This window comes from Simochromis diagramma, unplaced genomic scaffold (genome assembly GCF_900408965.1).
Source record: "Simochromis diagramma unplaced genomic scaffold, fSimDia1.1 OVJJ01000026.1, whole genome shotgun sequence".
NCBI lineage: Eukaryota > Metazoa > Chordata > Actinopteri > Cichliformes > Cichlidae > Simochromis > Simochromis diagramma.
The window spans coordinates 9,192,346-9,206,502 of record NW_024386985.1 but is presented as its reverse complement, the minus strand read 5'-3'; the positions used below and the strand labels follow the sequence as shown (position 1 = coordinate 9,206,502).

Genomic DNA, 14,157 nt, shown 5'->3' with positions numbered 1-14,157 from the left:
AAAAAAAACTTGATTCTTATTTCCTGCCACTCACTTAATGATCTGTATCTATGTAAGTATGTACTGTATGTAAGTGAAAGGCATTGCCAGAGGTTCGGTCAAAAAGAGGGCCCTAAAAGAGGTGGACTCACTGTCATTTTGTTTCTAACTTTGGTCGTGCACAATAGTGTAGTGTACGCAGTGTTGTATGTAACAAAAAATGTTTGGTATTATTTGCACTTTTTTGTCCCACTTACAGATATGAAAAAAAAGATACAAAATGTTATGAATAATGTAAATTAAATACTGATGTCTGAACCACAGAACTGCCGTCTCATACTGTTCAAAATCACGAAGGGGAAAGTACTATGCTCATTACCAACTCCATATTTCTATTCTTGAAGTGGCTTTACATGATTCATAATTCAAATTAATCCATTTACCTTTCTGCTAAGTCTCGGTGCAGCCCTTGAGTTCATATTTGAATGAAACAAGCTGTTTTAGCTCGCTTCCTTCTCTGTTTTACATTATTCTAATTGGGACATAATCTAAAAATGGTTTTGATATACTTTTGGTAAACTATATCATCAAAAGTATTCACTCACCCATCCAAACCACTGAATTCGAGTGTTTCGATTACTTCCATGGCTACAGGTGCATAAAGCATGGTGCACAGAGGCCTGACCTCCACCCAACAGAACATCTTTGGGATGAATCAGAGTGGACACTGTGAGCTAGGGCTTCTCCTCCAACATTTATATGCATGTGAAGGCAGATGAGCAAATACTTTTGGCAATATAGTGTATGTTCACTAGATTTGTCCCAGTGTAAGTGTAACCCAGTGACCTGCGACGTGCAGTAATCAGCACAGCTGTTTCCATTTACAGCTCTGTGTGTTTTGGCGGGCCCCAACACCACCCTGGTTTAAACGGAAAGTGGGTGGGGCAGAGTGCATGCCTGAGATGGTCACATCAGGGATGTGGACTCCCTTTGAAATTATAAAGATTGATGAGTTCTAAAAAAATGCCTCAACTAAGCTTGTAACGTGTAACAAGACATATGGATCTCAGAAAACAAGTAGAATTGACTTAAAAATCCTATTTCCCAAAACACCTCACTTCACTGACAAACAAGTTGTGTTTATTGTTTGTTTTTTTGTTTTTTTAAAAATACAAAAATAAATTATATCCTTCTACGTTTCCTCTTTTACACTCAGCCTCAGACAATACACATAGTCATTACGACATCCGACTAGGAGTGACCTTTCCCACACCACCGGGGATGAAAACAGCTCCCCGGGAAAGGTATGCGAGGCCAACATCCGTCCGTCTTTTCCATCCAGGATCCAGACTGTGCCGTCAGTGGAGGCCAGGCCCACCAGTGAACCCCTTCTCCCCACAGCTGAGCCGTCAAACACAAATGGGGTGGAGTACACCTTGCCTGTCGTCTGAAAAGTCCAAACCAAAGAGCCATCTGCACAATTCAAACAGTACAGGCAACCGTCATGTGATCCACACAGAAGTCTCTGCTGGTCTGACGTGACGCATGGAGAGGAGAAAACTGGACCCTTTGTTAGAAACTGCCACAGCTGCAAATACACACAAGGGTCATACAGTTATGAATTACACAGAGGATTCAGAAAATAGCCAGGCCCCTTCCCCCCTTTTCACCATACGAGTACATTTGAATGTTGTCGTAATGAATGGTTGTGACTTTAATGTAAAAAAAACACCCCAAACACCCCCAAAAATCGCTCATTTACAAAATGCAAAATCTATAACAACAAGTGAGCTCCTTACAAGTTTCCCTGTGTTGCTGAAGCAGCAGATGTGTCCATCAACCGAGCCGATCACAACGTGCTCAGAGAAGCAGTTTGGTGAGGAGAAGAAAGGAGTGTCTCTGCAGTAAGACCACAAGACATCTCCACTGTCCTGGGAAAGAGAAACACACGTGAGACATATAGAGCCATCACTCTTATTATTGTCTTTCTTTAATGTTTTATAGTCAGTAGCAAATTTCTCTTTTGAGACAAATGTGCACATAAGGGAAAGAGGAAGGCTACAGAGAAAGTTCATGAATGTAGTGAAGATGGACATGCAGAGGGTTGACGTGACAGAGGAGGATGCTAGCGATAGTGTGAGATGGAGACAGATGATCTGCCGTGGCCACTCCTAAAAGGAACAGCTGAAAGATGAAGAGCTTTCTCATTCTAAACGTTAAACTAACACCCTCAAAGTCACCATAGAAATATTTTTACAAAAATTTGTGATTCAAACAGACTCGTGCCTCTTCCTTTCTTATTTCCACTTGTGCACCAAATGGCAAAACGACCTTCACTTACGATGCTGAGACAGAGCAGGCGTCCTCCCAGTGAAGCCGCGTACACCTGACGGCGTGACGCGTGAAGACGTGGAGAAGAAAACACAGCTCCTCCACCACAGTGACACTTCCAAACACACTTCTGAACCTGAAAACAGAAAACAGAGCGTCTGCTTCAAACACGTCAGACAGGTATCCAGTGCAACCATCAATCTGTGACTTTTCTGAATCATTCGAGTCCTTGTGTCGCTTTGCATCGAGCACTCACCTCTGAGTTTAGGGCGTAAACGTACCCATCGTGTGAGCCCACTACCACCAGACCAGTGAGAGGATCCACAGCAGGACAGCTCTTCACAGCATCTCCCGTCTCAAACACCCACTGTGTCTTTCCAGTTTCAGTGCATAAAAAATACACACAGCCGTCATAACATCCTGAGAAAGAACCCCCCCACCCCCAAAAAAGATATAGAAATATAAAGTAATAAAACCTCCTGAACATTAGGTATTCACAAAGCTGACACTTACCTATTACAACAAGGGCGCCACAGTGAGACACGGCAGCAGAGGCCTCGATTCTGTCTCCAAGAACTCGCTCCCACATTAGGTTTCCGGTGGCGACGTCTAAAGCCTGGATCCTGTGGGAGTGTGAGCCGATAAACACTGTTGCTTTGAACAAATCTGACCTGTGATCAGCTCTGTTTTGTACTAGAAGCACCGGGGAGGCGTCCACACATCTGCCTGTGTCTGAGGACCAGCTCAGACTGAGGCCCAAATCAGCTTCTCCACAAGACTCCCTTTCTCCAAGAAGTTGATTCTGCACTGTTTTATCATCTTCTGTATATCTGATGTTCATCTCTATCACCTCGCCCCCTCTTCTTATGACTTTCACAGCCTGTTTCTCCACCTGCAGACTCTCAGCTGCTGTCCAGTCTTTGCGCACTCTCTTTTCTAGTACCTGAGACGTGGATTCGACGTGCCGTCTCTTGGCCTGAGACGGCGTTGACTGGCTGTTCTCATGCTCCAAGATTCCTCTTGCTCTGGCAACATGATTCACGATGTCAGAGAAGGTCCCATCAAGTATAACCTCCAGGAGCTCTGGTGAGGTCACTCCCACAGCAGTGAGGATGTCTTCACAGAGATGCAGAGCCTTCAGAGAATCTCCTCCACTGAACAGGAACTTGGACTTCTCGTCAACGGTAACATCTACAGCAAGATTTAAAGTATCCTGTTGATAGATAGTTTAAAAGAGAATGAACATAAGGAGACAACGGTTTATTTAAATTTAGAGCATGAATGTTGTCATCAAAAATGAAAATACCCGCCACAGAGTCTGAAGAATTTGCCTCAGTTCACTGCGATTTCTCTGTGAAGACTCTAAACACTGTCTCTGTTTTTCATAAACTCTGACTAATGCCTCCATGTTGACTTTGCCTATCAAAAAAACGACAGTTAGAAAGGTGAATGGATAAAGTGGTGAATGAATTAGCTGCTGTTTCTCCTCAGCAGTGACAGCGTGTCTAAAGCTCACCGTGAGCAGTCAGGCATAAAGCCGGGACGAGCACCAGCGTGTCAGGAACGCTGTGAGCAGGCAGCAGCAGAGACAACTGGCTCAGAATGAGCTTCTTCAGATCTCCGTCTGCACCGCCTGACTCCTCCAGGGGGGGGTTGACAGAAGAGGGTAGGTTCTCAGCATGCTCACCAAAAGCACAAGCAGAGGGAATTTGTTCTGCACGTTGCTGTACAGATGCGGAGGTGGAAGCTGCCTTCTGGTGTCCAGATGTGGATGCCACGACAAAGGCGAGAAGTCGAAATCCTTGGTGCAGACCCACAGCGCAGGCTTCCACCTGAGGGAGACTGAGCAGGACCTGCAGGAGGGGAGATGTAAATCAAAATCAAAAAGATGTTGAAAAGGTATTTTGTTTACAAAGAATTAATGAAAAGTATCCACATTAAAGTACAGCATTAAGAAAAGGTGCCACCAGTTTAAAAACGCAATTATTAATCAGCTAAAACTGCTTTTCTCTTGTTTTCTCTTGTTTTCTTATTGTTGTGTGTATGTGACAATAAATTGAAAAAATAGTCTTTCATTATTTTTAGTAACAGTGAATCTGAGTGAGGAAACTGGTTCATAACAGAGACACCAGATTTCTTTAGGGTGGGGGTTAAGGATTCAAATCTTTCCTTTAATTTACCACAATCAGTACATCAGCTTTGCCTTCAGTATGTTAAAAAAAAAGGATCCAGTTGAAGTGGCTCGAGAAACTGACTAAGGCGCCTCCCAGTTGAGGTATTCCAGGCATGTTCTAACAAGAACAGGCCCTGGAGCAGACCCAGGCCAGGCAGAGAGATTATATTTCTTGGCTAGCTCGGAAACACGTTGCTACAACTCTGACTGAGCTTGGGGAGGGTATTCTGGGGAGGTGGTCAAGCTCATCCCTCAGAAACAAAGGTCTGGGCTTCTCTGCTGACACTGTGACCTGGATAAGACGTAAAAGTTGTTGGATGTTAAAAGCATGAGTGATGTGTGTTCCTTCATGTGTCAGTCTTGGTCTAACATGAGGCTAAGCCAGTGGAATTATTTATTTTTTGAATCAATCACATGACTTATAATTACATACATCAGAAAACATCTTACTTGCTGCAGGCTGTCTAAGTTCACTCGTTTTCCATTGCGTTTGATCAGTCGGTCTCTCCGTCCCAGGTAGTGCAGCTGTCCATCTTTAACATTCACCCAGTCTCCTGTAGCCCTCATCGTCCCAGGGACAACAGTGTCTTCATCATCCAAGAGACACACTCGGTCCTCTCCACCTGCACAAACGATCATATGAATTCATGAGGTTTTTCTTCATCTCAATGTGATTAATTTGCAGAGAACTCACAGTGTTTTTCCTACCTATGAAGATCTGTCCTTCACCCTCTGAAACAACACAGCCATGTTCATCTCTGACTTCCACCACTGTGCCCATCAGAGGAGTCCCGAGAGGCACAGAAGACACCGTGCTGTGAGATGTTTGTAATGTTAGATAACTCCTACATCTGTAGGACAAACTTGTAGAAGTCATGAACATTTTAAAACGGGGGTCCACTCACAGGTTACTTGACCGCAGCAGAGACTCTGGTATTCTGTAACAGCTGGCCCAGCAGGAAACCTCAGTGATCCCGTAGATGTTGTAGATTTTGGTTTTATTGTCCTTATGTCTCCAGCTCTCCAGCAGAGCGGGCGACGGGCAGGCTTCTCCACCCAGAGCCAACACCCGCAGTGAAGAGCCGCACGACAGCACGTCCTGTTTTAGAATACGATGGCCGAAGCGCAACAGCAGAGTGGGCGTGACCTGTGACAACAGTGAAAATGAAGCATTGCACAAACAAGGAATACTGCCTCACAGACACAACTGGCTCTACACTTGCCTGGAGGACAGTTGTCTTGTGATCGTTGAACAACAGTTCAGCTAGTCGATTGGGCATTTTCTTAATCACATTAGGGACAATGAGGAGTTGAGCCCCAGATGATAAGGCGAGAAAAATGTCCACTACTGAGGGATCAAAGGTTAAAGGTGAGGCGAGGAAAACCACATCATCCGGCCTCATCTGAAACAAAGATCTGAGCAGAAAGAGAAGGGATTTGTCTTGGACTGAAAATGCCACTCTACAACAGGCAAAGGCATAAATGATTCCTTACTGACCTCAGATGCAGTATGTTGGGAAGTATACACCTGTGTGGTACCCGCACAGTCTTTGGAAAGCCTGTTGTTCCCGATGTGTGCAGCACATACGCCAACTCCCTGCGCCCAGCGTCGTCTTGCTCCACAGCTGAACCGCTGAGATCATTTACTGATGAAGTTTGTCCCGCTCCTCGTTCACGCTCGGCGACTCGCAGCGGCTCGATGTGAATCAGAGTCAGTTTGAACTTGAGCAGCTCCACACAAACTTCCACAGTTACGTGTTTGATGAGAGCTGCCTGAAATTGCTTTAAGTTGAAAAAAACAATAGCAATAGAAATATTCACAAAAAAACATAATTCATTAACAAAGAATTTACAAAGGTGTTCTGATATTGCATTAAAAAAAAAAACTCTTAATATTACAGACGAGTCATCTGTAGGAAACATACACTTGGAATATTTTTTGTTACTGCACAGGAGGGGATCTTGAATTGGGTTTTGTAAAGAAAAATTCAACCCAAACACCCCAAAAACCACAGTCACCTGGCTAGTAAGAGGTTCTCAGGTTACGTAGCTGGATTAATTACCGGTAATTAGAATCTTGGATTGGCTATTGCATAGATTGTTATACTAGATGGACAGAATCAGACAGAATCAAAGTCCCACTGTGGAGCCCTTGTTGTAATAGGTCAGTGTCAGCTTTGTGAATATCTAATTTTATCATTATTTTATATTTCCGTGTCTTTTTGGGGGGGTTCTTTCTCAGGATGTCTCCACGGCTGTGTGTATTTTTATGTACTAAATCTGGAAAGACAAAGGTGGCTGTTGGCCTTAATAAATAAATAAGACCATGGCCTTTCTCGTGTGTTTTCATCGTCTGGATGGTTTAACCTTTTAACCCTCTCAAGGCAGGAGTTGCAGATTTGCAACAGTTAAAAACTAACAACCTGATTACCTCACATACATATTTTATGAGTTTTTTTTACTCAGAAGTACCACTGCCTGAGAGGGTTAAGTGAGGCCTGAGTATTACATTTGCAAAATTACTCACAGCTGTTGTATTAATGCTGATAAAATATGACAAAATTCAACCTGCAAGAGGTCGGTCTGTACAGCACAGTACTTGAGGCCACATTGGTTCATGACTCTGGCAGAGAGGAGTCCAGGAGATTCTGGGTCCAGTGGGACGTAAGCAGCAGAGGATTGCAAGATCCTGACAAACAAAGCAGAGTCATTTGTGAGTTATGATTTGTTATAGAGCAGTGAGTCACATGCAGCCATAACACACAACAAGCACATAGGCACTGACAAATATTAAAATAATGAGAAGTTACTTCTGAATATGACAGCTCTTCAGCTCTGTTCTAGGATGCCCTCTGGACCCAGTGGAAGTGGTGAATGATAGGAGAATGGTGGCTAAGCTGTCATCCCTGCTGGACAACATCTCCCACCCCATGCAGACTCTGACAGCACTGAGCAACTCCTTCAGTGGCAGGATGCGGCACCCACGATGTGGGACGGAGAGATTTGCAGGTCTTTCCTCCCCACTGCTGTCAGACACCACAACAAAGACTTCCAACTGACCAAACACACGCATGTGCAATAGCAATAAAACTAAGTGCAATACTCTTTTCTGACATCGTTGTATTATACTCAGTTGCATATAGCATTTGTTTTATTTTATTCTTTATTTTTAATTTTATTCTATTCTATTGTGTACAGTATCTTATCTTATTCTATTCCAGTGTTTTTTAAGTTTTGCTATGTAACTTTGCACTGTCCACTTTCTGCTGTAACAAAACAAACTTTCCACATGTGGGACAACTAAAGGTTATCTTATCTTATCTGTCACCTGCAAATTCTACTCTACTACATCCTTGAATCTTCTGTGTACTCTCTTTTATTAACATGCATTGTACCTGTCACATAAATAAGAATTCACTGTATATATTTTGATATAAATTATCGTAGCTTGGAATGACAACTTTCCTTTTTGTGTTTTTTTTTTTTTTTTTTTTGCCTCAATTTCCGTCTCCTTGATTCTGATAACTAATATCGCCCATAAATAAATTACAGAGGTCGATCTCTAATGTTTGCACTCACCCCAAAATCCAGACAGGTACAAACAAATCATCTCTGCAGTAAAGCCCGATCACCCCGCTCCTAGGAGAACAGTTATTTTGCAAAGCACGAGAGAATTCATCGGCGAGTTGAACCAGGTCTCTGTAGGTGAGGGACGCCGATGGTTTTCCGGACACCGAGTGTGTCACAGCCAGCCTGTCGGCGTGCAGGGAGGCAGCGGCGGCGACCAGCTCCTGCAGCGTCCGAGCAGACATGTTGAGAAGCCCTTTAGTGACCAAATGCTCATCTTCTGTCGGTGTACATTCTGGCAAAACCCGAAAATTTTTAAACATTCAAGTGTTGCTAATTTCAGAAGAAGCTGGATTTGTTTACAAGCACATTTGTCGAGGGTTGATGACGCGGATTTTACAGTAAGCAATGAACGGTTATTTCAAATGCTCGTCCCAAAGCTCGGCCATAACAACAATTTGTCCTTAAATGTCGTTTTAAATTTTTGCTTACAAAATATTATTAATACTTGCAGTCATTTTCATATGAACAATAACCGCTACGTGTTATCACTGCTAACATCCCGGAGTTTTCTATTTTAATTTTGTCTTTCAAATTAAACGCAATAAAGATACAACCGCAATTTCCTAGTATCAAGGAAGGCACCATATGTCCACCGTCCAATCACATTCCACTATTGTGTGACGTAGAATCTTTAAAATCGAAAGCGCCATTTTTCTTCTTCGTTTAGCTGTTCTCTTTCTTTGTCGTCTTTTTGATAAAAAATAATTTTATATGCAAACATGGATGAGCTTGTAAAGACACAATTGCAAAATAACAATTTAAAGTTCAAACTTTCCCTGGATCAAATCATAGACAAGGTGTGTGAATAAGGCTATGGACGGTTAGCATGAACGTAACTATCAGCGAGTTTTGCAAATGAAAGCAACAGAATTAACCAACCTCTGTTTCCTTCTGATAGTATTCAAAACTTCAGTACCAGGACGCGGGGACAGAGGTTGATCTCGACGATATAAGCCCCACAAGTAAGTAAGCCGGAAAGGTTTTAATAACATCGTCTGTGTTAGTAAAGGTAACCGTAAACTAACTAATTAGATGCGTTTGTAAGCTAGATCAATCACAGGACTTGTTTTCTTTCTGGAATAATGAAGTTCAGTATTATTTATATATTAATTCACAGCAATAGTCGCCTGAAGGGCCTTTTATTACAATAAAAACAATAGACCTTAATTATAAATCTTTGAAAAGTGTTTTGAGTTTGCAAAGCAGTTTGACAGACAAGCAAAAGCAGAATGCTAAATTCAGAAACAGTGAAAAACGGAAAACAAACATTGAGATGAGAGGACAATAAAGTGAGATAATAGTAGCCTGGAAATGTGGAGGTATGCTCTGGAGAGGACAGGATTAAAAGTCAGAAGCAAGATAGAATGTGTGTGGATGAAGATGCAACGAGTAGAGTTAAGGAAGGTAGATGAGTTTAAATATCTTGGGGTGCGTGAGTTTTGCAGTGTGTACTTTAGAGGTGGTGACACTGACAAAAAGACGGGAAGCACAGCTGGAGGTGGCCGATTTGAAGATGTTAAGATTGTCATTGGGAGTCACCTGGATGAACATGATTTGAAATGAGAACATCAGAGGGACAGCTCTGGTTTAGTGGTTTGGACATTATTTAAAGAGGCAAGGCTGAGATGGTTTGAGCAGAGGAGGTATAGTGGATATACTGGACAGAGGATGTGTTGAAGGAGGACATGCAGAGGGTTGATGTGATAGAGCAGAAAGATTGGCTGAGATGAAGGTAGATAATCTGCTAAAGATAATCCCTAAAGAGAGCAGCTGAAAAAAGAAGAACAAACAAGATAATATTTCTGCAAAGTATCTTGGAGACGAGATCAAAACATATCTTAAAAGTGATCAGTAAAACCTTAAAATCAAATGTACTGGGAACCAGTAGAGAGGAGCCAGGAACGGGGGTAATGCAATGCTATGTGCTAAGCCTTGCTGCTGCATTTTTAATTAGTTGAAGGTGAGATTTTTACCAGCAGTAAGAGATTTGAGGTGGTCTATCCCAGAAAAAACATAAACCTGGATGATTTGTTTTCCCAGATCTAATTTTGAGTGTTGTTTTAATTTTGGATTAAAGGTTTGGATATAATTTGAAAGAAGCAAAACTGCAGAGCTTTCCTTTAATGTCATTCGGACATTAAGGCCATGTCACATGTTACATTTTACTGTTTCTGTCAGCTCCAATTAGAATATTAGTGGTTGATGCAATTTGCATGATTTGTGATTTTGATTGTATTTAATGGAAGAAAATGTTACGTCCTCCAGCTGTTATCTTCTTCACCAGATTTCAATTATAGGTATTTGTGTGTCCAATGGGTGAAGGCCTGATACCTGAAACACTGCTTAATATTTGACGATCTGTAATGTTCACTTTTTTTTGTTGTCTGACCACATTGTGTATATTTTCTGTCCTCAAGAGCTTGACAGCTACATGACGTTATCTAAAAAGAAGGTGATCTCACTGCAACTGAAGGTTTGGGTTACTAACAACGACCTTTGCAGCCATGCACGACACAAAATACCATAAGCTGCATTTACTACTATTTAATCACCCACATTTTCTCCTCAGAGCTCGACAGATGTCAGAGAGGAGTCACTAAGAGGTAATTTCTCAGAATTAAGAGTTTAAATGACAACATGCATCTTTTTCTTTGCTTCACTGTGTAGTTCATCTAATACAACTTGAACATTTCTTACACAGCACAGGACCCCACAGGAGGCTCTCAGGTAAATATACCTGCAATTACCTTCTGTATCAAAATATCTGGCATAACTTGAGTTAATGATGGTTTATTTTTGACAGCTGGACTTGTCATCTGATACCAGCATCCAGCTGTCTATGGAAGATGGTGGTAAGAAAAAGGAAATCCTTTTGTTTCAGTGTTTTCCAGTCTTGGATTAAATTTGTGACAACAAAGAAATGCACAACAGAGATGCGTGGTTGCTTTCTTAAATTACACATACACGCTCTCTTTAATTATTAAATAATATATTTAATAAGTTTTGCCTCTACAAACATTTTGATTTCCCTGTACTTTGTGATAAATGAATAGTTGACCATTGTGGTAGTTTTAAGTGTTAGACTCCAACACCTTGAACAGCAGCTGGCAAAGGTAGTCCTTGTTCTGCTCTTAGCTTTGGCGAGGGTTAATTAGAGTGGGCCTCCAGCTCACAGTGAACCCTCGGAGCAAAAGAAACACCACTATCGCCAACTGCAGTCCAAGATAGAAGATTTGGAGTACATCCGGTTACCCCAGTTAGGTAACCTGGCCCGTGAGGCAGCTGGAAGCTGGTAGTGTATGAACTTTCCAAATAAAACAGAGGGTTGTCCACTAGTGTATATATAAAGATTGTTCATCCAAGAGAAGCACTGAGTATATTATTTGTCTAATTCCCAATTTTGTTTCCCCTTGTGCATCACGCAGGGATGACTAGAAGTGATGTGACTCAGCTGACTGTGAGCTCACTGGATGAGAGTCAGAGAAACTTTTCCAATGTGGACCTTCAACCTGAAGACCAAGATGAGGAGCTGGAAATGTCTCTTAGAAGTCATGGCAGTTCCTGGGTGGAGCTCTATCCAAGTATGATTAGTCGGATAAAGAGGGCCTGGGATCGGCAGCATGTCTCTACAGCCGCTGATTCTGTGCTGAGGAGGTACCGCAGATGGCGTCAGCAATCAAACAGAAGTAACCTCAACAACACCTTTGTCGTCCCACTTAGACACACAAACAGCAAAGCAAAGAAGATGACCACAAAAGCATTTCCAGAGAAAAGCTCCAGCAGGCCTATGAAAGAGCAATTCACGAGGACCAGAACAACGCCTTTGCAGACTGTGACCTGTCCTAGAGACTGGCACGAAATGCACCAATCTCCTGATAGGGAGGAAAACCTTATGAGCAGGCACCAGCATAAGCCTGTCCTTGTAATGGACTTCTCTGCTTCCTCTGTGTCCTTTAAACCAAAAGAGATACCATTAAACAAGACTTTCACTGTGTCTCAGCTGTCCCCTCGTAAACAAACCCAGCTGGAAGACCAGGCCTCTGCCTATAGCGTCAGTCCTTCACGACCTTGTGCTAAAGCCTCTGAGGAAAGATCAAGTCTTTCTCTATTAGAGACAGCTGGGAGCTCCATCCTTGCACCAGAATTCACTGCTGCAATACAGAGACCTGATATCTATGGCTCCCCAGTCAGGCAGGAGGCGCCGAGCTTTAGGGACAGGAGTCCCCTAAAAGCAAGAGTGGTGACCAGCCTGGGAAGATCACCTCATTTGTTTTCCAGAAGCCCCAGTGAATATTCTGTGACTTCCAGAGAGCCTATGAGGCCCAGATCACTCACGGCCTCTCTGTTTTCCCCGACAAAAAGGCCTGTTTTGCCACCGAAGATGCTTTACTCTCAAAACTCCCAGCAGTCCTTCCTGCCACACTCACCGCAGTCAGCCTCAGCAGCAGGGGGTCATCGCAGGCTCGTACGACACCTCTCCATTGATTCCGTCCTGCCTTCATCCCCTGGCTCGTGCTCACCAAAACAAGTTGATGAGGATTTCATGAAACTTTACCACAAGTTTGTGTGTCAGAACAAGTCAACTTTCTTCAATGGCCCTCCATGCCGTCTCTGTGCTAGAAGCTCTGAGGCCAGCAGAGGTCACTCTTCATCAGCTCTGGCTGCTCTTGCACTGTCACCACACCGGTCTGTCCTGAGGAAACGCCACAGGGACCTAGACTGGAGCAGCCATCCACAGTCCAAACGCTTCAGGGAAGTGTATTGCACATACTCCCCAGGGTCCAAACGCCACAGCAGAGCGATGCTAAGGCAAGGTCTCCCTTTGTCTGAACTGGAGCTGCCTCGTGGTGGTAGCTCCAGTAAGCACAACATGTTTCAAAGGTTCAGCAGCCAGCAGTATCCAGCACATGAGGAATATGTGGAGGCTGAATCTGCAGCGGATTTTTCTGGCATGGGTAAGCCTCATCCTTTTTTTAAGTCAAGTGATAGTGCTCAAATTATGAATTTTTGCATAGCTACAAAAGTGCAGTTAAGATGCCTCCTAAACATATCAGGTGCAGGCAGGTATTTTGGGAAGAGGACTTTGATGAGGACACACCCACTGAATTTGGATGCATGCATGCATGATTGTGCATGTTTTTTCTAGGGTGCAGCTTTCTAAGGAACCACTCACCCAGACAACACAAACAAACTAAAGAAGATACAAATATATAAACTGATTGTCAGCTTACTTTGTAAGAACCCCCAATATTTCTTTAAAGTTTGGGTTTTGAAATTACAAGTCAGACTTATTTTATGCAAGTTTAATCATCACAACTATGTAAAGAGTCCATCGACATGTATTTTGTCAGAGTGAATTTCCACTCGGGGAGAGAGAGAGAGCACGCCTGTGTGTTTGTATGAGAGGCCGTACAAGCCAAAATTCATTCTCATACTGAGTGGAGCAGACAGAGGTCACTGTAGCATACAACTCGCACAAAAATGACAGCTACTAAATGACCAACAATGCACCTGTGAAGTTTGTCTGTCCCTTCACATCTGATCTTCATAGTTTTCTTGACTTGTTTCTGATTACCTAATCATTATGCTTTATTCAACAGGAAGTTCACTAGAGAGCAAAATGACCTGTGGCTACTCTCCCAGGTGACTAAAATAATTCCTATGTACAAGATATTTTTGGCCTCTGGGGGTTGATGTGTTCTTACTCACCTTTTTCCCATCACATACAGAAAATGGCGATGAAGGGGATCATCAAGGAGATGGGCCGATGAAATTTAATGAAATGTATGACCATCTAGTTCTGCGATGGAAACCCGCTGATAATTAATCTCTCTGAACTATTTTTAATTGATTATAATTGTTCTTATATGTTCTATCATTTCTTGAATATATGTTTGATGTCCATTTTTTCTGTCTATTCATTATTGAAATAAAATTGTCAATGGGAGAATGTAGTTATTAAAAAAAAAAAAAAAAAAAAAAAAGTACTTGTCATTTTAGTTATTGTTTATTATTCATACATCATATTCCTGTATTGTTCAAAT

At 42.5% G+C, this 14,157-nt stretch overlaps 2 protein-coding genes and 1 long non-coding RNA gene across 4 annotated transcripts; 2 read left to right on the top strand and 1 right to left on the bottom strand.

The window, feature by feature from the left end:
• Positions 1 to 1,102: 1,102 nt before the first annotated feature.
• Positions 1,103 to 8,465, bottom strand: aasdh (aminoadipate-semialdehyde dehydrogenase). 2 transcript variants are annotated; one of them, XM_040040542.1, is made up of 14 exons: positions 8,063 to 8,464; positions 7,052 to 7,172; positions 5,982 to 6,265; positions 5,707 to 5,899; positions 5,389 to 5,630; positions 5,192 to 5,298; positions 4,934 to 5,106; positions 3,827 to 4,163; positions 3,617 to 3,729; positions 2,824 to 3,523; positions 2,567 to 2,730; positions 2,321 to 2,446; positions 1,779 to 1,910; positions 1,103 to 1,567 (listed from the first exon to the last, which is right to left on the bottom strand). In XM_040040542.1, the coding sequence occupies exons 1-14, from the start codon at positions 8,371 to 8,373 to the stop codon at positions 1,172 to 1,174; spliced, it is 3,399 nt and encodes a 1,132-aa protein (XP_039896476.1). In that variant the 5' UTR covers positions 8,374 to 8,464; the 3' UTR covers positions 1,103 to 1,171. The 2 variants fall into 2 exon arrangements, 1 of the variants encoding a protein (XP_039896476.1); XR_005697084.1 differs by having other exon boundaries at positions 1,555 to 1,567; positions 1,779 to 1,905; positions 8,063 to 8,465.
• LOC120738954 lies at positions 4,106 to 7,943 on the top strand. The gene is made up of 2 exons (XR_005697085.1): positions 4,106 to 4,209; positions 5,169 to 7,943. It is a non-coding gene; the product is annotated as an uncharacterized LOC120738954 (long non-coding RNA).
• A 292-nt stretch (positions 8,466 to 8,757) lies between the features above and the next one.
• si:dkeyp-117h8.4 (uncharacterized protein LOC572032 homolog) lies at positions 8,758 to 14,126 on the top strand. The gene is made up of 9 exons (XM_040040550.1): positions 8,758 to 8,910; positions 9,012 to 9,075; positions 10,531 to 10,586; positions 10,683 to 10,716; positions 10,815 to 10,840; positions 10,917 to 10,965; positions 11,539 to 13,068; positions 13,714 to 13,756; positions 13,843 to 14,126. Exons 1-9 carry the CDS (start codon positions 8,833 to 8,835, stop codon positions 13,853 to 13,855), a joined length of 1,893 nt encoding a protein of 630 aa, XP_039896484.1. The 5' UTR covers positions 8,758 to 8,832; the 3' UTR covers positions 13,856 to 14,126.
• The last annotated feature ends 31 nt before the right edge of the window (positions 14,127 to 14,157 follow it).

What these genes read in the sequence shown, in the direction of transcription:
- aasdh (XM_040040542.1), bottom strand. Translation starts at nt 8,373, where the DNA reads ATGTTTAAAAATTTTCGGGTTTTGCCAGAATGTACACCGACAGAAGAT. An exon ending in TGGCGCCCTTGTTGTAATAG is followed by an intron (nt 2,731 to 2,823) that starts GTAAGTGTCAGC and finishes GTTCTTTCTCAG; the next exon opens with GATGTTATGACGGCTGTGTG. An exon ending in TTTACGCCCTAAACTCAGAG is followed by an intron (nt 2,447 to 2,566) that starts GTGAGTGCTCGA and finishes TTCTGTTTTCAG; the next exon opens with GTTCAGAAGTGTGTTTGGAA.
- si:dkeyp-117h8.4 (XM_040040550.1), top strand. Translation starts at nt 8,833, where the DNA reads ATGGATGAGCTTGTAAAGACACAATTGCAAAATAACAATTTAAAGTTC. An exon ending in CAGAGAGGAGTCACTAAGAG is followed by an intron (nt 10,717 to 10,814) that starts GTAATTTCTCAG and finishes TTTCTTACACAG; the next exon opens with CACAGGACCCCACAGGAGGC. An exon ending in AGCGGATTTTTCTGGCATGG is followed by an intron (nt 13,069 to 13,713) that starts GTAAGCCTCATC and finishes TTTATTCAACAG; the next exon opens with GAAGTTCACTAGAGAGCAAA.